The sequence below is a fragment of the Corvus hawaiiensis genome, chromosome 6, assembly GCF_020740725.1.
Source record: "Corvus hawaiiensis isolate bCorHaw1 chromosome 6, bCorHaw1.pri.cur, whole genome shotgun sequence".
Lineage (NCBI taxonomy): Eukaryota > Metazoa > Chordata > Aves > Passeriformes > Corvidae > Corvus > Corvus hawaiiensis.
Genome location: NC_063218.1, coordinates 48039899 through 48064282, shown reverse-complemented (window position 1 = coordinate 48064282; position 24384 = coordinate 48039899). Strand labels below are relative to the sequence as shown.

General features: G+C 54.3%; 1 protein-coding gene across 6 annotated transcripts in view; it reads left to right on the top strand.

The window, feature by feature from the left end:
* The window catches only part of DUSP8 (dual specificity phosphatase 8), a 40929-nt gene that overhangs the window by 7573 nt on the left and 8972 nt on the right, over positions 1-24384 (top strand). For 5 of the 6 annotated variants that reach the window (XM_048305924.1, XM_048305927.1, XM_048305925.1 and 2 more), the window contains exons 2-3: positions 6694-7099; positions 13373-13511. In XM_048305924.1, coding sequence (XP_048161881.1) covers positions 6869-7099; positions 13373-13511 — 370 coding nt within the window. In that variant the 5' untranslated portion in view covers positions 6694-6868. Of the gene's footprint in view, positions 1-6693; positions 7100-13372; positions 13512-22220; positions 22637-24384 lie in introns of those variants that run through there. The other variant, XM_048305929.1, reaches the window with a different exon arrangement.

Below are 24384 nucleotides of genomic sequence, written 5' to 3'. Positions count from 1 at the left end.
AGGCAAAGAAGCACCTTGTCCCCAGGATAAACCTGCTGGGCTCATGGGGTCATGCAGCAAATGGTGGGGATACCAGGCAGTGGGCAACAAGGGCTCTTGAAGATCAACAGGACTAGGTTTCCCTTCTCCAGCATGACATGTCCTCTGTGATGTGTGCCAAGCTGCTCAAAGCAGAAGGTGCTTTTAGCTCTGGGGTGAGAGTGCGGCCAGCTCTTGGCTTGGCAGGGTGAGAATGGAAATGGGATAGCTTTGGTATTAGAAAACTGCATGCTTGGGAGCAATATCCTCGACATGGGCAAAGGCAATGATTAAATGGCTGGCTGGTCATGGATAACCTTTGGTCTTGGCTTTTGTAGGCTTTAAAATGAAAGCTTGTGTTTATACTAAAGGGGAAAACCATATAAATCATGTTAAAAGGACAAGTCTAAGAGGAAGAGATACTGCCTTTGTCTTCTAGACTCCAGCTAAATTCCTTTCCCTGCTGTCCCCATTGGCTTTTCCTGACTGGATCTCCAGATTGACCACCATGACTGCAGTCAGAAATTTTTCTGGGAGTGGCCAGTTTATAAATCGTTAACTGCACTTTTTTGGTGGAAACAGGCTAGGAGGCAATTGCATTTGCAGTCATAACCCATCCAAAGCTGCTGGCACAGTATCAGGTGTTGGGAGAGGATGAGGGTCCCCTTTGCTTGGCTTAACTGCAACCAAGAGAGCCAGTCTGCCTTGTGGGGTGAGGGTGCATGGGAAAGACTCTCTTGTAGCTGGGTACAACTTGTCCCCTTTCCTTTTGTCCCTGAGCTGTCCCATGCCACCAGCCACGTACCCAAGGCTGAGCACCCCCATGCCAGTGCTGCCACGTGGCTCCACGCCACGTCCCTTGTCCGGTGTGAATGCGCCATCTGGCACTTTGCTGAAGGACATCCTGGCCCTTCAGCCACGTCCTCTGGTGGAAAACACCTTCTGGATCACAGGATGCAGGTGCAGAGGGCAATGGGAGATGTGGGGAGGCAAGTGGGTGCTGTTTGGTTGCGTGCAGCTCCTTGCAGGGCTCTCTGGCATGCTGCTTCCAGCCTACATTAATTGAAAGGAGGCTGCGGCATAGAAAGGAGGAGAAAAAAAAAATTAAAGAAATCATGAGATCAGCAAGCTTGAAACCCTGGCAAAAGTGCAGCGGCTGCCTCCGGGTGATGTCCTGTGGGAAAAAGGGAATGCTGCCCTTTCCCTCCTTCCTGAAGTGCTCCATCTGTGGAGGGGCATGCGCAGGAGCTCTTGTCCTAGGAGGAATGTGCCTGGGGTGTGCAGGGAGCCAAGATGAGGTTGTAAGATCAGTGTGGATGAGGCTGTGGGGGAGTCCTCTGTCTGCCATGTGGGTGTCAGGGGTTAGAACAGGGCAGTGGATCTCAGCTTGGCTTAACTGACACCCGGAAAGTCATTGCCATCTCCCCTACATCTTCATACTGCTGGGGCTTGGGAGATGTCATTCCTCCCCATCTTTGAGATTCACTAGGGAAAGGTGGACAAGTAGATTTTATGTCTGAGTTTGTGGATGTGGTTAGTGGTGTTTCCCAGCCTCCTTTTAAGGAGCAAAGGAAAAAAAAGAAACCACTCCATTTTTCCATCATCAAGCAGAGAAATCTTTTGTGCTGCCTCTTAAAGGGACCTCGAGTAACTGCTGAGAAATCATCATCAGTTACATCACCTCCAAAACGGCTGCTGCAGGCACCTGACAGCTTTGTCCCACTGTTACTCTGGGGAATCATTATGCTCCAAATTCCTCGTCCTTGGAGAAAGCCTGCACGGCTCGCTGGGAGGGAGGAGCCGCTGCGCAGTTTATGATGCCGTGAGTGGCAGAACAGGATCAGGAAGATGGGCTGAGGTTTCCAGCAGATGGGAGCACAGAGCAGGGGACACATCCTGGAGTTTCCTAACCTCATCCCATTGGTGAAGCTGGGTTCGTCAACCCGTGCAGGACCTGAGCATCTTTCTGGGAATGAGCTGAAGGCACTGCAGCAGCATTGCCTCGGGCAGGAGAGCTGCCGTTGCCTGGCAGCTGCGGGTTTCCAGGGAAACCAGAGGTGCTAACTTGTTAATGAGCCCTGCATCCCTGATTGCTGCTGCAAAATAATAATAATTAGTAATGGTCCTATGATTTAGGAATCCCTCAAACAGCATGAGCCAGCCGAGGGGAGTTTGCTAAGTGCTGAAGCACTTGAAAGAAATGAGGGGATGAGGAAGGAAAAAGGGCGTGGGGCTTGGAAAAACTGCTGCGTTTTGCATCTTAGGAAGTGTCTGGAGACCTGGGGTCTGGTGGGCTTCTGCCAGCATCCCAGCAGTAAGCCTGGGGCTGGTGGCAGGGCTGACCTGGATGGATGGAGGAGCCCTGGCCAGGCAACATTTCAGTGTGGGGCTCACAAGGCACAGATATTTCCCCCAGCCCCCAGGGCTGCAAGGGGGAAAGCCAAATCACTTAGGCTAGTGCCACTGAGTCCCTGGTGGAGACAGCAGTTCTTCAGGAATGGCTGGGGACAAATAAACAAATGTTTCTCTGTGGTGCTCTTATCCCTCGGTAAACTCAAGGTGGAGATGCCACCAGAAGAGTGTGCTCCTGGGATGAGCATCACAGGGAGCGTGCTGTAGCTCCAGTCTCACTGGTGTGACAAAAATGTGTTCCTGCAGCAAGGCTGGTCTGCCTGTGGCAGTGGGGGAGCAGCCCCTCGACGGGGCTGCCTATGGGACGGTAGAGCTCTCCAGGACACAACACTAGCTTGGTGCAAGGACTGGACATGCTGGTTAGTGAGGTTTGGAGTTGCTGTAGAAACCTGCTGTCCTTCCAGCTGATGTCTCCAGTAAAAGAGAAACCAGATCTGTGCCCTTCTCATATCACATCTCTCAGCTGGGGGCCTTGTGCAAGACGAGCAATTGAGGGAGGTGGCTTCCATCTGGGTGATCTGCGTTGGGCCAGCACAGGGATGAGTTCCTGTGGTCTCTCATGCCACATGGATAGACTCAGGTTGAGGTGCGTTCTGGGTTTTCTTGCTCTCTTGCCTGGCCTGCCCAGAGGAAGGTCACAGCCAGGCTGAGCACTTGCCCTTAGCCTGGCTTGCTGTGTGCATCCCTGCCATGCTTGTGAGTCCTGTGGCCAGCTCCCCTCACCTACACACGTTCATGGCGGTGACACCGGGGACAGAGTCCCACTGAGTGGGCAGTTGCCCAGCCCTGTGCTAGTCTCTGCCCATCTCTCCATCCCTTGGCTGCAGTGTGGCCTCTCCTGCTGGCTGTCCCCATTCAGCTAAGCCATGTGCCCATCTCCTCATTACAGGCACTCCAGGGAGAGGTGGGATTAAAGGATTATGATAATGTTCTTCAGGAACACTCAAGAAGATTAAGATGGCTTTAATAAACTGGTAAGAGAGGAACACAGCTATGTTTCTGAAACCCTAATTTAGGTTCCAGGTTAACCTTTTCCCCTGGTCTCTTCTCACCATGGTGAGAAGATCTCTTACTTTAGCAGTGCTCCATGGCTAAGCCTCTTCCTTCAGTTTTCCTTCTGACCCATCTGAGCAGAAGCAGAAAGACATCCTCCCTCCTTCTCTGGTCTTCCCAGCTACGGGACATTACAGCTTGTTCTTCTCTGAGACCATCTCACACACAGCCTGCGAGGTACTGTGAAGGTCTCATAGCCTCTGCTGGTACCTGGGGATTAACTCACCACCCCTCAGTCTGGCTTCAAAATGTCCTGTGGTTGCTGTCAGAGAAGTTGCTTGTCTGCCTTTGACCTGGCAGAACATACACAGAGAAGTCCCTGTGTCTTGGTTCTAATGCCAAGGTTACAGCTCCCCGTGGCCACACTGGGCTGGCCAACTCCATCCCCTGTAAAGGAAAGAGGGGCAGGACGGACTTACCTTGCCCTGCCTTCCCCCACATCTTTTGGGTGGACCTGGGAGTGGGACCTGTTTGATGTGTCACATGTGTCTACAGAGGTTTATCTGGTGTTCTGCAGGAGGGGGGTTATTAGCTGACCTGGGAAACCTCGTCTGTCTTCTCCAATCTCCTCCACCCAAGGTTCCAGTCATCTGCCGAACTTTATGAAAGCCTCTTGTGCTTGGGTTTCTCTTAGAGTGACAAGGTGATCAGGATCTGTTACCTTTCCTAGACCCCTCTGTGTCTGAGACCCCCAAAGTTTACCCCTTATCCGCTATCTGGAGATTGGATACCATGTTGTATCCGGAGGAACTGTGCAGTGCTGGATCACTCTTTCCTCCCGCTCCACTCATCCCTCTGCCACAGTATTATCGTAGGGTTTTTTGTCTGTCAGCTCTTTCTACTCCCTTTTTATTTCTTGGATGTAATTGGAAGAGCCAAGAAGCATTCACAGCCTGGTGTCCTGATGGGGAAGGGAGGCAGAAAGTGGTTTGGGGAGTGGGGTGTGAAAGGAAGACGAAGGGGAAAAGCTGGCTAATTTGCATCCTTTCTGAGTGCCCTGGCTCTATAGCCAAGGGACAGCAGGGGGGCTTCTGGCAAGGCGGTAGCAACGTAATGAGGTGTGTCATATCCCAGCAGGAGCCAGCCTCGCTCCCCCTCAGACCCCCTAATTAGAACTGTTTCAATTTTTAAGCCCCCCTGAGGAGAGCTGGGGGGAGCGGGGTTCCTGCAGCGGGGGGACCACCCGACACCCGCCGAGGGGGCTGCTGTAATTGGAGTTGCTGTGAGGAGCCGCGGAGCGCTCCGTGGGGCCGGGCACAGCGATGCCAGAGTGCCACGGGGCTGCCAAAATGCTGGTGCCAGGAGGGGCCGTCGCTATCGCAGCTTTTGGAGGATTTTTCCCTCCTGTAATTTGTATTAACACATTGGCAGAGGCAGCAGGGGTGTGTCATACAAGGGCAGAAATGTACTGCACATCCTAATGCAGCCTCCTATTGGGAGCTTGGATCCTGAGGCTGAAGCCTGGGACATCTACTCCTGCTTTGGGAGGCAGGTCTGGTAGCCCAGGGAAGTTTGGGCTGTTAGTGCTGGAGTCACGGGCCAGAGCAAATGCTGTAAGCCCGATCCTCACATTCTGTGGCTTTCCATTCTTCCCCTACAAGCTGGCAGTGCCCTCCAGATTTGGTGGCTGGTAACTGAGGTCCCTCTCGTGTCACCCAGTAGCGTTTCTGACTCATCTTTTTTGTATCTTGAGCTACCAGGTGCCTCCAGGTGAGAGCTTATGGGCACTGCTGGCTTACTCGGATCAGGGTGACTCGTAAGCCTCCTCTAGTCCGTGGACCAAATCCTGATCCTGCAGAAGTCAATGAAAATCTTTACGCTGGCCTTTTCAGGCACGTTATTCATAGTCCTCCTTATTCAGATGCATTAAAGCTTCCATGAAGCAGCTTGTGGGTTCTCTCTAAAACACCGTCTGGCAGGAACAAGAGGAGCCTGGTAGTAGCCGGGGCTTATTTTCTGAATGACTTCAGTGGCATTAAAACCTAATGCCATTAAAACATGCTTGCAGTGACGTGTTCCATTAAAACTTAAGAGGGCACCCTGAGCTGAATGCTCCCTGGCCTGCCTAGTGCTCTTTCAGCATGGGCTGGACATGGAGGAATCTTGTTCTTCACCTCAGAGAGCACCAGGCTCAACCCCCTCAGCTCCTAAGATGGAAACACGGGGTATTTGTATACCGGGTACTCCTGTATATGAACCCCCTTTCTAAGTCTGTGCAAGTTAGATGCTGAAAAGCAGAAGGCTCTCCAGGGCCATCTCAGTCCAAGTACAGCTTCCCGGCACCTCTGCCTTGATGCTTGGCCTGTTTCTTGAAGACAGGAGTAAAGGTCAGCTTGACTTCTTGTCTTCCAAGAGAGGTCATCTTCTCTCGACTTGCCAGGAGGCAAGCTGGCAAAGATACCCGTGAGCAGGCTCTGATAAACAGGCAGGTGAAATCCAGTGTGAAGTGATGAACATGAATGAGCAAACCTGATTTGGTGGTGTGTCTGATGGGCCCTGAACTAGCTTTTACCATGCAGCAGCAGAACCTTAGAGCTGAGCTAAGCTGCTTCTGTGAAACCATTAGCTCTGGGCTTGGCAGAGGTCAGAAAAAGCAAATTGAGTGCGAGGAACTGTTGGGCTGGGAACAGGGAAAGGAGGTGATATCTTGCCCCATGCAGGTCCCTGGTGTGCCTGCCTCTCAAACATGGCACATTGGGTCTGGCCAGCATAGCAAAAGGTGTCTTTGTAACTGGCGGCTATGTAGATGCTTTGACCTGAAAAGCTCTTTAAATATAGGTCTAAGTGTGGTAAAGACTGTGGAGAAGATTAGAGAACAGGCACATGTGGTCTTTTCTGGTGCACATAGTACGGGTCACCCAGAGGAGCTATCAGTAGCAGATTTGGAGCAAACCAGGGGAAGGACTTCTTCAGTGTAACAGGCAAGCCATTCTACTCCCTGCCACTGGCCACTGTGCCTGTCAAATTAAAAGCTGACATGGCTTCAAAAAAGCAATTAGACAAATTCACGGAAGAAAGTTCCACTAAGGGCTATTAAATACAAGGAGAAAACCTCTGGCTTGGCCAGCTCTGGAGCCGCACATGCTGGCAGGCTGGGAGAACGCACCTCAAAAGTGTGGCTTGTTGCACTCTTCTGAAGGTTCTTCTGAAGACATCCAGGTGTCATCCTGTCCAGCTGATGGGTTGTTGTCTCCTTTCTTCTCTTTCCAGGTTCAGCACAATGAGTTGGCATTCTGGGTGTTAGCAGCCTGCGGAGAGTAGGACGGGTGCTGCCCTGCTCACCCCTCACCCCTCGCTCATTCCCCTTGGGGAGACGGGTGCTGGCGTCCCTGTCCTGCCCTTCCACCCCTTGCTCCCCACTCGCCATAGAGGGGACTGGCCCGTTATGGCTGGGGACAGGCTCCCACGCAAGGTGATGGACCCCAAGAAGCTGGCCAGCCTCCTGAGGAACGGAGCGGAGGGCACCCTGGTCATCGACAGCCGCTCCTTTGTGGAGTACAACTCCTGGCACGTCCTCAGCTCCGTCAACATCTGCTGCTCCAAGCTCGTCAAGAGAAGACTCCAGCAGGACAAGGTCTCCATCACGGAGCTCATCCAGCCTGCCTCCAAGATGAAGGTAAGGGATCTGACCCTTACCTTTCCTGGTGGGTGCTCACACCCTCTTCTCTTGTGGGATGCAGACTGGCCTAAGGGATAGGAATACATGCATCCTTCCCCTCTATCCCTTAACCCCAGTATCTGACAGCATCTCTTTGGCACCCTTTGGAGAGACAGAGTGTGAGCTCATTTGGCCACAGGGCTGTCCTCGGGGACCTGTTCTTTGCCCCCACCCCACTGATGTGGCTCCCTGCTGCAGCAGCCCTCCCCAAGCAAGTCTAACAGGTATATCAGCCTTAGGACTTGTCTTACTCCAGCAAACAACCCACCAAAGCCTTCCTGGAGCTGTAAGCTTAATCCCCTGCTAAAAACTCTTCCCCTCCCCTCTGTCATCTCTAACTCCATTCAGGGACATGTAATCCTCCTCCCCTGTGACGCCAGAAGCTCTTATCCGGTGTCATGGCATATTATCTCTCCCAGGCTCCTCTCTCTATCGCTCCTGGTTAAATAATAGAGGTGGCTCTGAGCCACGGAGCTGGGCTGGAGCCCCGGCCGGAGCAGTGCCGGCTGTCCCTGCGGAGCCGTGGGCTGGGTCCTGCCGTCCACGGAGGTGCTGCCGGACGGCTGCGCCGGAGGATCCCGCAGTGGCCGCGGGACGAGCCCGAGGATGGTTCACTATCCAAAGGGTGGTTTGCCATCACAGCCCGCCCTCCTGCCGGTTCGCTCCCACCGTTCCCCCACTCCCGCCTTGTAATTTTATGGCAAAGCGAGGGTAATTCAGGCGATTAATCAAATGCTGGGCCCAGCTGGAGCCATCTGCGTCGTGTCCCCCCCCCCCCTCCCGCCACCCCGAGAAGCCACCGCTGTCCGCATTGGCTGCCGGTGACATCACCCCGCGGGATCAAGGGGACTGGCAGTGCGGGGGGGCCGGCCTCGCGCCAATCTGCTTCGGTGATGCTCTGGGCTGGGCGATTTGGAGGGGATTGCAGAGACTGATTCCTGAACGGCTTTAGCTGCTCTTAAACCCCCTGGAGAATAAAGCAGAATAATCAGTTTTTCGCAAGCTCCGAGGAGAGCGGAGCGGCTGCCCTCCTCCCGGCGAGGGTCACCTCTGCAGTGGCCGCTGTCACGTGGAGCAGCAGCAGCAGCAGAACAAGCGATGCGCAAGGGGGAGGAAGAAGAGGAGGATGATAGGGAAGGGGGAAGCATGGAAGAGTTAACATCAGCTGATGCCATCCGCCTGCAAACCTGCAGCTCGCCAGCTGCAACGGAGCAGTGGGCTCCCAAAGGGGCCGGCTGGTCCTTCCTGACATTCCCTGCTCTGTCCCCATAGAACGAGCATAGAAGGATCATTTTCTCCCGGCTCCTGGATCATTGCATAATGGTCCACGTACTGGCTGGGGATGTGGTTATAACCAGGGATGCTAGGAGAAGAGAACAGAGGCGTTGCCATCGTCTTTAATTCCTTTTTGCTTTTCTTTTTGATATGGCTGAAATCCCTCCTGGCACATCCATGGGCAGGAGGCTGCATGTCCCCACTGCCGCTGCTCTGCACAGCCCCTGCCATGCCCACCGCTTGCTGGCTCCCCCAACACATGCAGCCCAGGAATTAATTAAGCTTTAGGACACCCTTGAGATGTTAAGCCACTTGTCCTAGGAAGCTGGGCTGGGGGGATCATTGCCATATTCTCATCTGGCATAAAGCAGGGGTGGTGGCTGTGGCTCAGGGTGTCCAGGCCTTTCTGTGCATGCACTTGTGTGTTTGTATTTTGGGGTGATGAACTCTCTTATCACCCTTTCTCCCTCTCCCTGCCTCGCGTTTCGGTCACTCGTGTCATGACTGTGTTTTGGGGCTCCCAGAAATTAATATGATCTGCTGCCTCAGGGTGTACAGATCCTCAGAAGGGGATGCTGAAATCTGCTTTAGACCTCTGATACCCTGTGTAATTTCCCTGCCTCCTCTGCCTCCTCTGGTCAACACCCCCCAGCCCTGCTCTGCCCCTGGCTCCCCGCACTGGGGCTGGGGGGCGGGGGGCACGGCTGGCGTGGGGAGCAGATGGCAGGAAGGGTGACATCAGTAGCTCGATTGTCCGGCCCCATTATTCCTCCTGACGGGCCTCCCGCCCTCCTCCTGTTTCCTGCTCCCGGCCGGCCGGGGCTGCCGAGACAAAGGCGGCTGGCAGCGACGAGGGGCTGTCCGGGCAGCCAAAGGGCAGCCCCGAGCCCTCGCCTCCTCCCACTCCTCCTCGCCTCCAGCAAAGAGAGCTGAACCTGCTCATCCCACCCCGGCGATTCTAAGGGTGGTGTTCGCCTTTTGGGGAAGGAGACAGGGGCTGATACAGGGCAAAGCGTTTGGGCAAACCCCACCTGGCCGCCAACTCCGCTCCTCCTGCTTGCGTGCTGGCGGGGGGAGTGGGTGAATTTGTATCATTTTCTTTTCCCAGTGCTTACTCTCCTCTTTTCCACGTTGCTGATAAGGAAGGGTACCATTAATAATGCTTCTGTGGGCTGCAGTTTGGAGTGATGCTGTGGGATTAACAGCAGCTCCTGGCTTTTTTTGGTGCAAGGAGAGGAAAGGACCATTTGGGAGGAAAGAAGAAATGGAGACATGTAAAATCCCTTTCTTTTTTCCAATGAATTATGCCTATGATCCTACAATTGTTGCAGCTATAGCTGGCATAGACACTGCTCCCCAAGCCCTGATGTGGACCGTCTTCCCATGGTGCCCGATCTGGGAAAAACTGCAGCAACAATTCCACTTGCAGTCATTTCCCTCCACACAAAAATGGTACCAACATAACTGCTCTGGCTGGTTTTGAACCCTTCTCCCAGTGCTGACAATAATAAATTCTCACAATAAAAAATTCCAATAACAACTGGAATAATTCATCTCCTCAGTGCAGTTTGGAGAGCAGAGGTTGTGGGAAATTCCTGCTTGGGTTTTTCACTAGCATTTCTTTAGGGAAGTGTTGAAAATTTTACTTCTTCGAGATCCCTCTGGAAAGTCCACCTCTCAACCACTTCTCGCTTCCTGAAATGGAGCAATCTCCAGAGCAACTGTAGCCATGCTTTGAGGCAAGACAAGGGTCTCTTCAGGCGCTGGGAATATTTATTTATTTGCATTAGGAGCTTGGCTCTGCAAGCAGCTGTTTTGCTTGAGGGAAAGCCGGGGCTTATTTTTGAGCCATGTGCCTGGCTGCTCTTTATGTTGATGGAAGCCCTGTTATTTCAGTGGGGTGATTCACTGTGTTTTGAAACAATACGTGACTGAGATGTCAGTAGTAATTGGGATAATAATAATAGCTCTCTCTTATCTTAGCCTGGATCACCTGTAGAGCATCATTATCCCTGCTTGGCAGCTGGAGAGAGACGGAGCTGGGACCTAGGCTGTGTTGAACCACGCAGTGCTGGGGACTAATGTCCATAAGGGAGTTACTTCCAGCCAGAGCTGGGGACAGTGATGGGGAGCACAAGGCTTGGCACAAAGGCAATGAATGAATGGTCTCAGCTGGGATTTGGTTGGAGCTGTTGGCCAGGTGGTCCTTGCTCCAGGCTGGTCATACCCCTCCGGCCAAGATTTTAGCAGGGAGGAGGTTTGTTCTTGGGGAGTTGCTCTGGGGCACCTCCAGCACTGGAGTGGGCCAGCAGCTTTTCGAAGGCATGCATGGGTTTGCAAGCCCCACTCAACATCTCCTTGAAGTCAAAAGACTTGCTGCATCTTGGCCCTGCTGTCTCATGCTAGATGGATGTGGGGACCCTGTCTGGAGAGTGACGCCTAGGGTTACTTCAGCAGTCTTGGGGTAACAGCAACCCCCGTGGAAGTGTTGCTTCTCAGAAGGATACCTCTGTTGTCAGCTCTGTCCCTGTCCTATGCCAGAAGCAGGAATCTAGTATGGAGCATCTCTTCAGCTTTACCCTCCTCCTCTGCCCCAGTTAGCTTTTAGCCTTCCTGTGTTTAAGGCCAGAGATGGGGCATTTCAGGAGGGTATGAGATTAATGGGAGACCCATGTGCTTGATTAAACATCTCTGTCTTATTTCCCTTTGTGGTGAGGAGCTGGGATGCCAGTGCAGGCTCCTTGTGTGCTCCATGAGGGCTCCTCAGGACCCTCCTGCAGGTATCCTCACCCCAGCAAGCTGGGTATTTATTTTTTGCAGCCAGGCCATGAGAGGCCAGCACTTGTTTGGCATTTACATTGAGTGAAACCTTCTAACTTTAATAAGATGTAAACCGTGTTGCACATCTCTGCCGTCGCTCAGCAACCCTGCAGTAATGGCCCAAACAAAGCCTTCCCGTGCGGAGGGAACACTAAATCCTATTGTGGGATAACTCTGCTCAGCCAGAGCCAGTATCTCTCCTGCAACCTCCTCAGCCTGGACTGTGCAGATGGGATGAGCCCCTGCCCCACTGCAGAGTGGTCCCTGCCTCACTGTGCTTTTGGGGGAGATGTTTTTGCTGGCATGGGGCTTCAGGGTGAGAACTGTGTCTTTGGGATGTGCTAGGGAGCCTTGAAGGGCTAGGCAGCTGCTGAGGACTGGTAGATTCCCGGTTCTGAACTGGCTTGTCAGCCACCGTGTTTCCCTCCAGCTGTGCTTGGATGACCTCCCACAGAAGTCCTGCTTCAGGATTGGCTGAGGAAAAGATGCTGGGGTAGATCCTCATCTGGCTTATCCCAGGTGGCTTCAGTCATTTTTCAGTGTCTTATTTTAGAATTCCCATGTCCTTTTCTCTTCCCTCTTGTCCTGCCCTTTCATCCCTCCTGTCATCCTGCTGAGCTGTAGGGGTGCCAGGTGGGTCCTTTGAGCCCCCCCTTCCTCGTGCAGAGCTGCGCGTGGTGCCCCGACGGGGATTTCTGTTGGTGCGGGGCTGTCCTTCCGCTGCGGCGCAGAGATGTGATGAGCTCAGCTGAATCAGTGCTCCCTGCAGTTTTATTTGGATGGTGCTCACGTTGCTGAGTAGGGAAGCACCTGCAGCAGGGTGTGAAAGCAGCATTAATAGCGACAGCAGCCCTGAGAGAATCTGCTCTGGTGGTGAGATAGGGCTTGGCAGTGAGACAGCAAAACGAGGCGGGTGTCCATGAGTGGTACCTTGTTCAAGTGGTCTCCAAAAGACATTTTGGAGAGGGCTTGGTAGGGGGTGGCCAATGGGCAGCTCCAGCACTAGCTGGAGAAGAGAGCAGCTTGCACACATTCCCTCCTTCCCTGCTTGCTGCTGCCTCCCCCTCCTCCCATGATGTGATGGATGTGCCTTACCCCGCCGGCTGGGAGGGCAGGCACTCTCAGGGCAGGCGTATGCCACACACCCAGCTCTTCAGCAGGTGAGCTGAGCTGTGCCTCTGTGAGCATTTTTATCTTCTTTTAAAAGGTGCATGGACCTTCAGGTAGGTGTGGGAATGTCTGGCTGTGCTTTGAGTGCCCTCATTGCAATCCAGTCGTCATCTGGACACTGGGGCTGGACTCCTGCCTGCAGACATTTGCCTGCCTGCAGATTATCCCACCATCTCACCTGCCCCGGAGGCTCTGGGGGTGGGCAGCTGGGTGCTGTTTGGGGTATGTAAAATCATGTGAGAGCAGCCCAGGAGCTCCTTTCCGTCTCCCCGGTTTATCCCTGCAGTGTGCAGGCCCCAGCACACATTACAAAAGGAAGAAAGAGCATCACCTTGAACATCCACCAAGCAAAAGAAGAGACTTCCCCTCTCCTTCAGCCCTTAGGGGTGATCTGCAGGTTTAGGGTGAGGCATAGTGCCTATAGAGGTGTTACTGTGTTAGGTATGGTGTCTCCAGGCTGAGCCCTGAAGAGCTCCAGCCACAGCACAAGGGCTGTGCTGGGAGCACCCCTGCCTGCAGAACCACTCCCAAATCCCTGTGTCCCTGTCTCTGTGACACCAGCCAGGCTGAGGAGGAGTATCTGAGTGCAAAAGTTGTCTGGGGAGGAGGTGGTGAAAGAAGTCATGGCAATTTCTGGGATGCAGTTAAGTAACAGCAAGCTGAGGGTGGGCAATAGGGAGGAGTGACCCTACTTTGGGTAGGATGCTCAAAAGTACTCATAGTCAGTGGGGCTGCTCCAGTGGGCACCTCTACTGACACATTTGCTTGTAGCCATGGAGCAGAGTCCCAGCCTGGCTGGACTCTCCATTTGGTGGTCAAAACCAGCTTGTGGAAATGGCGTGGAGCTGGAATTTCCTGCTTGTGTGACCACTAAATTCAGCTTTGCTTCCCATGGTGGTGTGGACAGCAGCATCCTCAGTGCTCAGCCCATTTCTCTGATGCCCGTTTTTTGCCGGTCCCCTGCAGGTGGAGGCGGAGGACCACCAGGACGTGGTGGTCTACGACCAGAGCACGAGGGACGTGACCGGCTTGGCTGCTGACAGCTTCCTCTCCATCCTCCTGGGCAAGTTGGACAGCTGTTTCCACAGCGTCTCCATCCTCACAGGTAGGAGCCCTGGGTTACCACTTCATCTGACGCTCATGCCTTTAGCCTGGACGGAGCTGTGGCCATCCCTGTCCATGTGCACCTTGTTTCCTGGCTGCCAGTGGCTGTGGTGGAGGAGGGCAGCCCTGCATGCAGGCTGAGGAGGCTCAGCCCACGCTGGCATCACTGGGTCATCCCCGTGCCTTCGTTCCTTGCACTGTCCGTCTCCCTGCCGCTGCACCCACCAGCCAGGGTGAATGAAAGAGGAGGGTACAGGGGGGTTGTGGTGGCATGGATCTAGCCATCCAAAAGCTGCCCTTTGTTCTCCCATCCCTGCCTTGCTTCATCTCTGGTGAATGTGCCAAGGACCAGACCTGGTTCAGTCACTCTGCTCCGTCTTGCTTCTGTTAAAGGGAGGGCAGGAGAAGAAATCCACGGATGTACTGGAAAGAAGAAGGATGGCAGAGGCAGAGGGTCATCACTGAGTGAGTCAGGGTCTGCTGGAGATGATGCTCTCCGGGCACAAATGTGCAGGCAGAAGGAGGCACATGCTGCCCTAATTACAGCCCTTCTGCAGTGAGCCAGGCAGCTGATGAATGGAAAGCTCCGACCCAGCAGAGAGGAGAAGAGAGGCAGCGAACTGCCTAAGGGAGAGCTGAAGCTGCCTTTGCTTTCCCTTGGCTGGGACAGCCGGGCATCTGCCCTGATGGCTGTCTGCCTCTGAGCTTTCTGCCCATGGAGGGGTGGGCAGGCACTGCCCCATGCAGCCCCTCAGCCCCGCTGAGCTCAGCCACGCTCCTGAACAGTGCTGAAAGCACAGAGATGGGAATCACCTCTGACCCTCAAGCCTGTCCTCATCCTGTGGCAGCTGGATACTGCTTTGGGGCTGAGGCGGAGGGTACCAACCTCTGTGCCCTGGGGCACCAGAGGGGTGGAGGGAACTGCCACACCCGCAGAGTGATGCTCCCTGGGAAGGGGTAATTGTGAGGGGGAAGGTAGCACGGGCAAGTGGCATTCAGGGAGCCGTGCCCTGCCCCTGCAAGGCAGGGGTAAGTGCTGTTGAATTAGAGCAGCTGCATTGTGATGGGGAGGGCAGAGAGAAACAGTGGGATTAAAGCCCCCCCACTTCAAGCAACAAAATCAAGCAGGGACTACATGAAATCACATTAAAACTAATTATTGTGGCCTGGGTTGCTGAGGGCAGTTCTGGAGGATGCCTCCCTGAGCTTGCTGTGGCAGCCCCTGGCCTGCCTCAGTAGCTGTGCTTGCAGTTCCAAGGTCACCGTGGCATAAACAAGGGCACAGCTTGACGTATGGTGCAGGAGAAGGAAAAGGTGGATTCGGTTGCATCTGGGAAGGAACCTGCTTAGTCATGGGGATGGGTCAGGAAATAGCCTTGGCGGTGTGACCCTGGCACCCCCTAACCCACTGCCACTTTCCCAGGGCTGGGTGAGGAGCAGGGCTGTGTGCTGGCTGCAAATCGCCCCCCCTGCCCTGAGTCCTCCTGGAGCCAGGACAGGGCTGGGTGAGGTGGCCCTAAAAACCCCAGAGCCTTTTCCTGCCTTAAGGCAAGCAGAGGCCTGGGGGAGCCTCATGCCAGTGCTCCCCAGCTGCATGGACACCCCCTCAGCCATCAGCACTACCACCACCAAACCCCCTGCCACCAAACCTGCTGTCCCCTACTTGAGCACACACCTCCTCCATTTCCATCTCCCTGGGCTGCAGGAGCCCAGAGCCCCAGGCAGGAGTGCTAGGCACCAAGCAAAGCTCAAGCCTCCCAGATTAAAAGCGCAGCAGGACCTCAGCCTGATGTGGAACGCGGGCCACCAGCAGGTGGAAAAAACGAGCCGAAATGTAGAACACTGGGTCATGGCGGCGGTGTTTCACATGGAAATCATGACTGGAATGGCTGTGCAGAGCATCCAGGGGAGGCTGGGCATGCTCGCTGACAGGCACAGCTTCCTCCTGCCTGCAGTGCGGGCAGCAACGGGCTGGTGTAAAGACAGCTCTGGAGTGCTTGGGGGGTCTGGGGAAGGATGTGTGAGTGGGCCTGATTCTGAACCCTTGCCCTTTTGGGTTTAACCCCTCGGTCTGTCCACTCCAGCGTCAAGCACCCTGTCCTGCCCCAACCCATCTGGTGTCTCAGAAGGAATGCTTGGGTCCTCCTTGGAGGTGCCTTGTGACCCCAGTGGGTTGGCAAGGGCTGCTGAAATCTCAGCTTGTCCCTCAGTGGATGCCATTACCCCAGGGAACCTGTTCTGATGGTCCCCAGTCCATTGTGGCAGCCCTATACAGCCCCTGTGTGCTGCCCAGTTCTCTCAGCCCCAGGCAGATGCTGGGGTTCATGCCTCCGTGTCCCCATCTCGTGCAAACACCAGGCTTGGCTGTTCTTGCTCTCCTCCAGGCCAGCAACCTTCTGACCCTTGAAGCAGCTGATGGAGGCTGATGGGTGAGGACAGGGGAGCTGGGGGTGGCAGGACTGGTGCCAGGGACTCCTCAAGGGTTAACATCCCAGAAGCAGCGATTCCAGTGGCTGGCAAGGAAGAATCTGAGTCAATTATTCCCAGTCTTGGAAATCATCGGCTTCTCTTCTTCTTTCTTTTTTTTTTTTTATTGTGTAAGTATAAATAGTGCTGCTTGCTGCCCTCCATCCGTGGGAGCAGAAAGACTGTTGATTTATATGGTTTTCCTGACATCACATGAAGTGGTGGAAAACTGAATGGAGCCAACATTTTTCCTGCATTACGTAATGCCCCCTCCCTCCCAGCCCAGCTCTGCTATTCCTGCAGGAGCCTGACTGTTCTTTAACCTTTGTTTACTTCAGCACAAACCCTTGCTTTTTTGCCTTTTTTTTTTTTCTGTTTTGCCTTTTTTTTTTTTTTTAACTTTGCTATATTTCCCCCCCCCCCCCCCCATTCTTCCCCTTTGCAATCACCTGCTTGGTTTTTATTAAGAGGCATTATCTGCTTATGAAGCAGCAGCAGCAGCAGTCTGGCTCCATTGCTCCCTGACGGCTCCAGTGTGCCAGCTCTGGTATTGGAGCCTGTCCAGAGCCGTGTGTGGTGCAGAGCTGGTGGGTGCTGAGCTTCACCAGCTCCTCTCCATTTGTCCAGCTGCAGCAGACAGTGTGGAGATTTTCTTTTACTCCTGTTCAGTGGCTAAGAGTGACAGCTGAGGGCTTGGGATCCTTGGTCCAGATGATGCTGTCACCCATCCTGTCTCTGCTTCTGGTCCTTAGGCTGAGCACCAGGCTTCTCTCTCCCATGCTTGAATCCATGTGCCAGCTGGAGATAAAACCAGGATGGCAGTGTGGCCAGCAATGGTGGCCCCACAGCCTGGGCTGGGGGGCTTGGGACCCCCCTTGCACGACAGAGACTCTTTTTGCTGTGGTTCCGTGTGCTGGGGGAGCTTTACCGCTGCAATATCATGCTCCGACCTGAAACAGGCCCCTCAATTGCTTTCTGAACTCGAGTCATGAGCTTTTCATCTGGCTCAGGAGCGCATGTGAGATCATCTTCAGCGCCCCCCTCCCCCCGCTTTTGTACCAATTCTTCAAGGAATGTTTAAATTTTCCAGTCCTGTTCTTTCTAAATTTGGAGCGTCTGTTTACTCCTAGGATTCGGAAAGAATGTAACAATATCATCAGCGACAAATCCCTCCCAGCCCTTCACTCACCATCCTCCTCACTGAGCAGCCTGGCCGTGACCCAGGTCCTCTCCAGCCCAGCGGTGCCATGGCCATCCAGCACGGCTGCAGAGAGTTGTAATTGCATGGCTGCAGTGATCTGGGTGAGGGCTGAGATTTGGGGGATTTTGGGGGAATCTACCAAAGACAGGTGACTTCGCCACAGGCAGAAAGAAGCAGCAAAAAAGGAAAGGGGATTTCCATGCAGGAGCTGACTTGGGCTGCCCAGGCATGAGTGGGTTCAGCACTGAAGGCACTGGCTGGAATTATTTTAGATACAAGGACTCAGAGACAGATGATTTTAATTTAAAAAAAAGAAAAGAAAAAACACTTTTTTTTTTTTCTGTATAGGGACAGTCCTAAAAAGAGGTTAAACATCAGGGCAATGGAACATGACTTTGCTCATCCTTGGCTGAAAATTCTGTAATACTTTCTTGTGTCTTGTTGGTGAGAAGCCACACGCCAGTTGCACATCTCCCTTGCTGCATGCTCCTCTTGAAACATACTGGGCTGGGGCTGTTCTGGAGAAAAAGAGAATGAAAAAGCCAAGCTAGGCAGGTGTGAAAGCAGGGCAGAGGCAGGGCAGAGCAGAGGGGGCTTGCCTGGAGTCTGAGTCTCAGAGGCTGGAGTGACAGCATGTACATCCAAAGCTTATCATGGCATACGCTGAAGATAAAAGCTTAGCAGGATCCAGAACCACAACTGAGGTGTCTTTACGAACCAAATGTAAGAAAAAAAAATAAAACCTCAGAAAGAAAATACCCCAAATACCCACACTTTGGTCACAGAATCACAGAATATTCTGAGTTGGAAGGGACCCAGAAGGATCATCAAGTCCAACTCTTAAGCGAATGATGCATACAGGGATCAAACCCTCAAACCCACAGTGTTGGGTGTCATTAGCACAGTGCTCTAACCAGGTGAGCGAATCTCAGGGCTCATCAGTCACAAGCTGTCTGATGGGAGTGGGGAGGCAAGACTTGACTGCAGCTGGCAATTTGATGGTCACATTCCTCATCACCTGCTCTGCACAGCATCACGATTTCACCTGTTGAGTTTGGGGTGTGAGTGTGTCTGCTGGGGACATAGCACGTGCAGAGTGCACTAGCTGGTGGGTTTTGTCCCCTGACTCCAGCAGAGCCTCTGCTCAGTACATGGGCCTGAAAGTACCCTTGTAGGTGAAGCATTAAGGCTATTTCAGGTACCCTCAGGCTGTAATGTCTAAAAGCGCTTGGGGACTTACTGGCATTAATCTATCAGATGTACCTACAAGATTTTCCTTTAAGTCTGTCTCTGAACCTCCTGCAAGCACCTCTATCCACCTGTGGCCATCTCCATCCCATAGCATACTGTGATGAACCAAAAGAAGCAGATGCTTGGCTGGCAGTAGTGTGGGTATAAATAAGGAGGGTATGGGAGTGGGATGAGACAGGAAAAAGAGCTCCTGCAGGACTCTCAATTTCTTGCTTCTCCCAGATTTGGGAGTTTTGAAGAACCAATGAATGGGGATTCAGGTTGTTCTTCATCTAAAATTGCCCACATGATGATCAGGAATGGAAGAAGGGTAAGAAGGACTGTGCAGGAGGTTACATCAAGCTTCAGGCTGTAGGTCATGAGGTGCAGGGGGATTACCTGTGGTGATGGACTGGAGGTAGGACACTGATACCGGCCTAGAGGGAAAGGCATTTTTAAAAAAATCAAATGGGAAGACCAAGGTTGGTGATTTTTACAATCCTGGAGTTTTAAGTAACTCCTAACCTCCCTCCCTCTCATGCAAAACATCCCTGGAGGAGTTGCTTCCTTTCCTACAGCAAAGCCATCTGGGACCACTTTAGCCAGGGCAGGACTGTGTTTTCTTGCCCTCTAGCCCCACTTCAGTGGGTTCTGGCATCCAGCTTCTGACACCCAGCCTGGTGGGTGCCCTGGGGAGTGCTCCCAGTCTCCTCAGTCCAAGGCATGGGGGCGGAGTAAGGTGCCCCCTTCTCACCCTGAACCACAACCAGGAGATGCCTGGGAGGCTTTCAGCCCCGGCGGGACCAGTGGCTGCATCCCTGGGAGGGGTTAAGCCAGGTCATGTATGTGCAAGGCTGATTGTATTCCAGACCTATGCTCTAAACCTCCCTGTTTAGCAACGCTGTCGTCAGACAACTTGTTTTCCCGATTCTATAATTACCCTGAGGAGCTTCCCTTCCCCCTCTGGCCGTGTTTTTAACCATTGGACCCAGAAAAGGCAAGCAAAAGGGTCAAAGGCAGAGTGGGACAGAGGAGAAGGGGCTTAGGGAAGAGCAGTCCTCTGGTTGCCATGACTTAGAAAACTGCTATGTAATTTCATTTCTCATTTCTGGAAGGGCAGCGGGAGGAAGGCAACTTCCCCAGTAAGAGATCCTGATGGGCAGGAGCCACTGCCCAGTTACAGCTTCCTTCCTTTTGAGAAATCTGCCTTCCCTCATCCACCTCCCCCTTTCCCTGGGCCTGTGCTGCATGCTTGCAAAAGGTCGTCACTAGCAATTATTACCAGGTCCCAGTGCTGGGTGGAGAGAGGAACCTCTGGCCCTGCCCAGCTGGGCTTGTGCCAGGCTATAGGCACTGTCCTGACAGGGTATGTAGGTGCTGAACAGGGACTCATCCTGCTCCCTGCTCTTGCACGAGGATTACATGAGTCTCTCCAACCCATTACAGTGGATGTTTTTCCAGTGAGTGCTGTGGCAATGAGAGCGAAGTGAGGCTGGTGAGGCTGGGCATCTCTCCCTGGGTGATGCACCCCTGTCTGCTAAACAGGGGCTGGAGGCAGGATGGGTGACAGCCTGGCCAGGAGGAGCACCTGGGGGGAAGGGCCGAGGGGCAGTAGCTAATACATGGAATATATTTCTGCACTATGGACATTGCCTTTTATCTCTCTACTTGCCAGCTGCCCCCTGCCCCAGGTGCCAACTCCTGTACTGGTTCTGGCAAAAGGGTGAAGAAAATGGAGAGAGAGCAGAGATGAGGATGCTGCCTGGGGAATGGTGGCTGCAGGTGGCATCTCCTTGTGGCTGGACTTCACACTGCTGGAGGAGGGGGATTGCTGGCTATCTCTGCTCGCTTGTCTTTTGCTGAGGATCAGAGGGGTGTGGGACACTGGTAAGCCTCCTGCATTGAGGTCTACTTGGTGTCATGCCCAGCTTCCCACCTGGTGCTCCGAGTAGCCCTGAACTGAAATCTCAGTCCAAACACATCCTGAAGGACCCTGACATTACCAGAATAACTTGTGCCCAGGGCTCTTGGAAGCCTGAGGGAGGTGGACAACCAGAGGTCAGTGAGGAAAGGCGAGTTTTGTTTGTGCATCTCTGGGTCAGGGGCAGGTTGAGTATTGCACCCCCTAATTCACCACATGCTTCCTTGGCCACTGCCCCTGCATAACCTAGTGACCCCGGTAGAGCGATTAGGTCCACCCCAGTAGACCCCCAGGCACAGCCACCAGAGCTGGTCACAGCTGGATCACTGACCAGCATGGGTAGAGCACTGCTGGCACAGTGGCAGTGGCACATGGAGGGATCTCTACCCTGGCAGGCATTGGCACTGGCCACCAGCATCATGCGCCCTCACTTTTAGTGACGGTGGTGGCAAATGTGGGGGACCACAGATCCCCCCGGGGACCTGCTGTGGTAGTCACTTCCTGAGCATAGCTTGTGGGGGAAGGCTGCTTCTCTCTCTTCCAGCCTAGTTGGAGCATGCTTTGAATTTTATCCAACCTCTGACCCACATCTGATAATAATCAAACCATATTTGTTACAACAACAAGGCTCGTTAGGAGGCTGGCTCCACTCAGGGTGGGGAGGAGGAGACAGCACTTAGTTAATGCCAATGACCTCATCTCATGTGATGTCATTCAAAGGAAAAACACTGAAGTCACTCACATATGGCTCAGCCTGGGGTTTTTCAGCCCATAAAGGTTCAGATTTTCAAAGGCACAATACATGCCCCCCCCCTTCTCTCCCCCGCTTACTATAATCCTGAATGATTTTCTGGAGGCCTGGGCTCAGACCAATAAACTCGTAAGGAGCTGTGTGGAGATGTATTAAGGAGTCCTGCGGGTAGGAAGCGGGGAACAAGTAATTTTCTCCCCCAGAACAAATGCAAAGAAGAAAATACATCACTCCCCACCTGCTTCAGAAGCCACCAGAGATGGATAGACCCCCAGTGAGACTAGGAAAGGCCATTCCTACATGTCCCCTCTTGCTGGAGTTTTGCACGTGAGAAGGCTTTGGCAGAGGGTACATCTCCTCCAGACTATGGTCCTGCTTTGCTGGGACAAGGCAGATAACTCCATCTGACATGGCCACGCACAGGTGTGAGCAGCCCAGTGCCAGCAGCCCCTTTTCCTGCCAGCTGTTGGGACCCATTCATCTCCAGCTGTTTGGGACCACTCCAGGATGAGCATCCTCCTGGGTGATGCTTTCAGTGGAGACATTAAGGGACAAGATGGACTGGTCATTAGGGACCTGTCCCGTTCCCAGCTCTGCCTTGCAGCAAAGAGCCCCAGAGAAGTTATTTAATCTTTTGTGGCTCGGTTTCCCTCTTGGGAAGCTGAGATCATGGCATTGCCCTTCCTGGTGCTGGGGTTCAGAGTTAAACAGTGCCCAGGGGATGCAGGTTGGTCCTGCCAGGAGCAGCTCTTGGGGAGGGGGTGCAGCCGGGGGGTGCCTTCACCGTACGAGGAGCAGCAGGGAGCCGGGATTGGAGGGTGGTGCTGCATCCCCCCTTCGTTGTGGGGGTTTGATCGCACACCGCCCTGGCAGGTGCTAAAATGAGGTGTGGGCATGAGCTTCCTCCCACCACGTTCCCGTCCCCATATTAGCTGCGCGGGGCCAAAGCCGGCGTGGTGCAGCGATCCATCTCCCGCCGCGGCCGCTCGCTGCGGGGGGCTTTGAGCAGGAGAGAAAATCGCGGTTGCGCCTTTAAGCAGGGAGCGGAGCATATGTCAGCCCGGCGTTGTGCTGCGTGTCTGTGTGCTGAGTAAGGAATGCGGCCGCATGCCTGACCCGTTAGCTATGAGCGCGGTACGGGCGCGCAGCGAGCGCGGCGGCGGATGGGGCGGCTGCTCCCGGGCTGAGCTCACTCGGGCTGCAGCGGGAGGCGAAGAGGGGGGCGGCCGGGGAAAGGGGGCTACGCCGAGCCCCCCTACCCCGCTCGGGGTTTTTTTAATGCTTTTTATTTTTTCAGCCTGAAGGCTGGAGCCGGGGGGAGGCTGGCGTTGCTCTGCCGCAGGGGCGCTTTTTGGTTTTTTTTAGTATTTTGTTTGCCCGCCAGCTGTTGTTTGGCGACGGTGAGAGGTGCCCCCGCGAGCCGCAGCCCAGCTGCCTGGATGCCCGTGGATGTAATGATTGCTCCCTCCGAGGACCAGTTCTGGACAGACATGCGCGAGGGGCAGATGAAGCTGAAAATAAGGGTGCGGAGGATGAAGGAGAGCAGGGACAAGAGAGGTTTGTCAGCCGGCCCGGCGCCTTTCCTTCCGATGGGGACGGAGCGGGAAGAGGGGGCTGCGCCGCCGGAGCCCTGCTTTGCCCGGGCGCCGGAGATCGCCTTTGCCGAGTGGCCGGCGGGGAGCGGAGCGCGGTGCTGGCGATACAAAGAGCGCAGGCAGCTGGCGAGCGGGGAGATGGAAGCGAGCGGGGAGCGTGCGGAGGGGAGCGGAGCGGAGCGATGGCCGGTCCCCAGCCAGGGGCGATGTGCGCGGCGCTGGCGGAGGCGGCCGGGCTGGGACAGGAGCTGCACGGAGAGGGCAGCTCCTTCCGGCAGGTGAGCGGCTGCCTGCAGCGGGCAGAGGCATCTGCAGCGGCCCCGGCGCCAGGCAGCCTTCCCACCCGGTGCGGGGTAAGGTGAGACTGTCTGGCCGCGGGGACCGCTCCGGGCTCCCCCGAACCCTTCGCTGTCCAGGCAGGCTTGGCGAGGGCGCGGACGGAGCAGAGGAGGGAAGAAGGAAAGCTGCGGGAGCCGCGGCAGGACCTGCCGCCAGCATCTCTGCGTCCTCGGGCGAGGACGGCGGGGGGACACCGGGCAGAGGAGGCAAGGACGGGCGAGGACGGCGGGGAGAACAAGGAGCCATGGGCTCAGAGCGCTGCGCTGCTGCCTGACGGAGCCATTTCGCTTCACCAGCGCTGCCCTGCCTGCCTATCTTGGGTGGTTTCTTTCAGAAAGGGCTTTTGCAGTGTTTCCACCCCAAGGTGTCAGGGCGAAGGGCACGCAGAGGAAGGGGATATTAACTGGAGCAGTTTAAGAATATGCCGAGCCTGGGATGACCTAGATTACCGAAGGGTTGAATCAAGCAACTTCCCCTCCATCATCACTTAAAATGGGAGGCTGCTAAAAGTGCTTGACAGGTTTTTGTGGCATGAAGCACATAACCCAGTGATGGTGTCATTAGTAATAAGTCACTCCTGGAAATGACACATTTTTCTTTACTTAGAACAAGTAAGGCTGGTCCAAAGCAGGCACAGTCACCAGAGGAAAATCAAGCCCAACAGCTCAAGGAGTGTGTCCGTGGTTGTGTGGGTGGAGGGCTTCCTTTCTGCTGTTTTTCCTCTTTTTTAAGGATGTTTTCCGTTTCTTTGGGAGAATGGGAGCAGGGTCTGAGACCAGCCTGCAAGGCATGGGGGGCTGGTGCAGGTTGGGAGGCAGCAGGGCACTGTAGCAGCAGATGGACAGAGGCTGTTTGGGGTGACCATTGGGGAAACAGGGAATGCACGTGAATCCATAATAGGGCTGATTCATCGGCTTTCTCATCCCCATTGCCTGGAAAAAAAAAAAAACAAAACTGAGCCGGCAGTGGGGTGATGAAATTTTGTGCCAAATGAGGGGATGGTGAAACCTGGGCAGGGGAGTGGGGGAGTGGAAAAAGAGACCAGTTGAAAACTGGGCATCTCTCTCCAATGCACTGAGATGGGGGGACATAAAAAAGCATCATCCAGGAGAGGGCAAGCTGGGCAGGCTGCGGAGCACCAGGGTTTCACCAGGCTTGTGGGAAGGATGCACAAGCAAATGGGCTGTGTCCACATCAGGCATTGCTGGGAGGGATGGGCAAAATGAAAGGGGACTACAGTACCCGGGGAAACAGTGAGAATGGAGGCAGAGGGGAAATTCAGACACGTCTCAGGCAGCGGGAAATGCTGACAAAGCCCCGGAGCTCCCTGGAGCACAGTGAGTAAGGGTGGCTGTAAGTAGTGTTTCATCA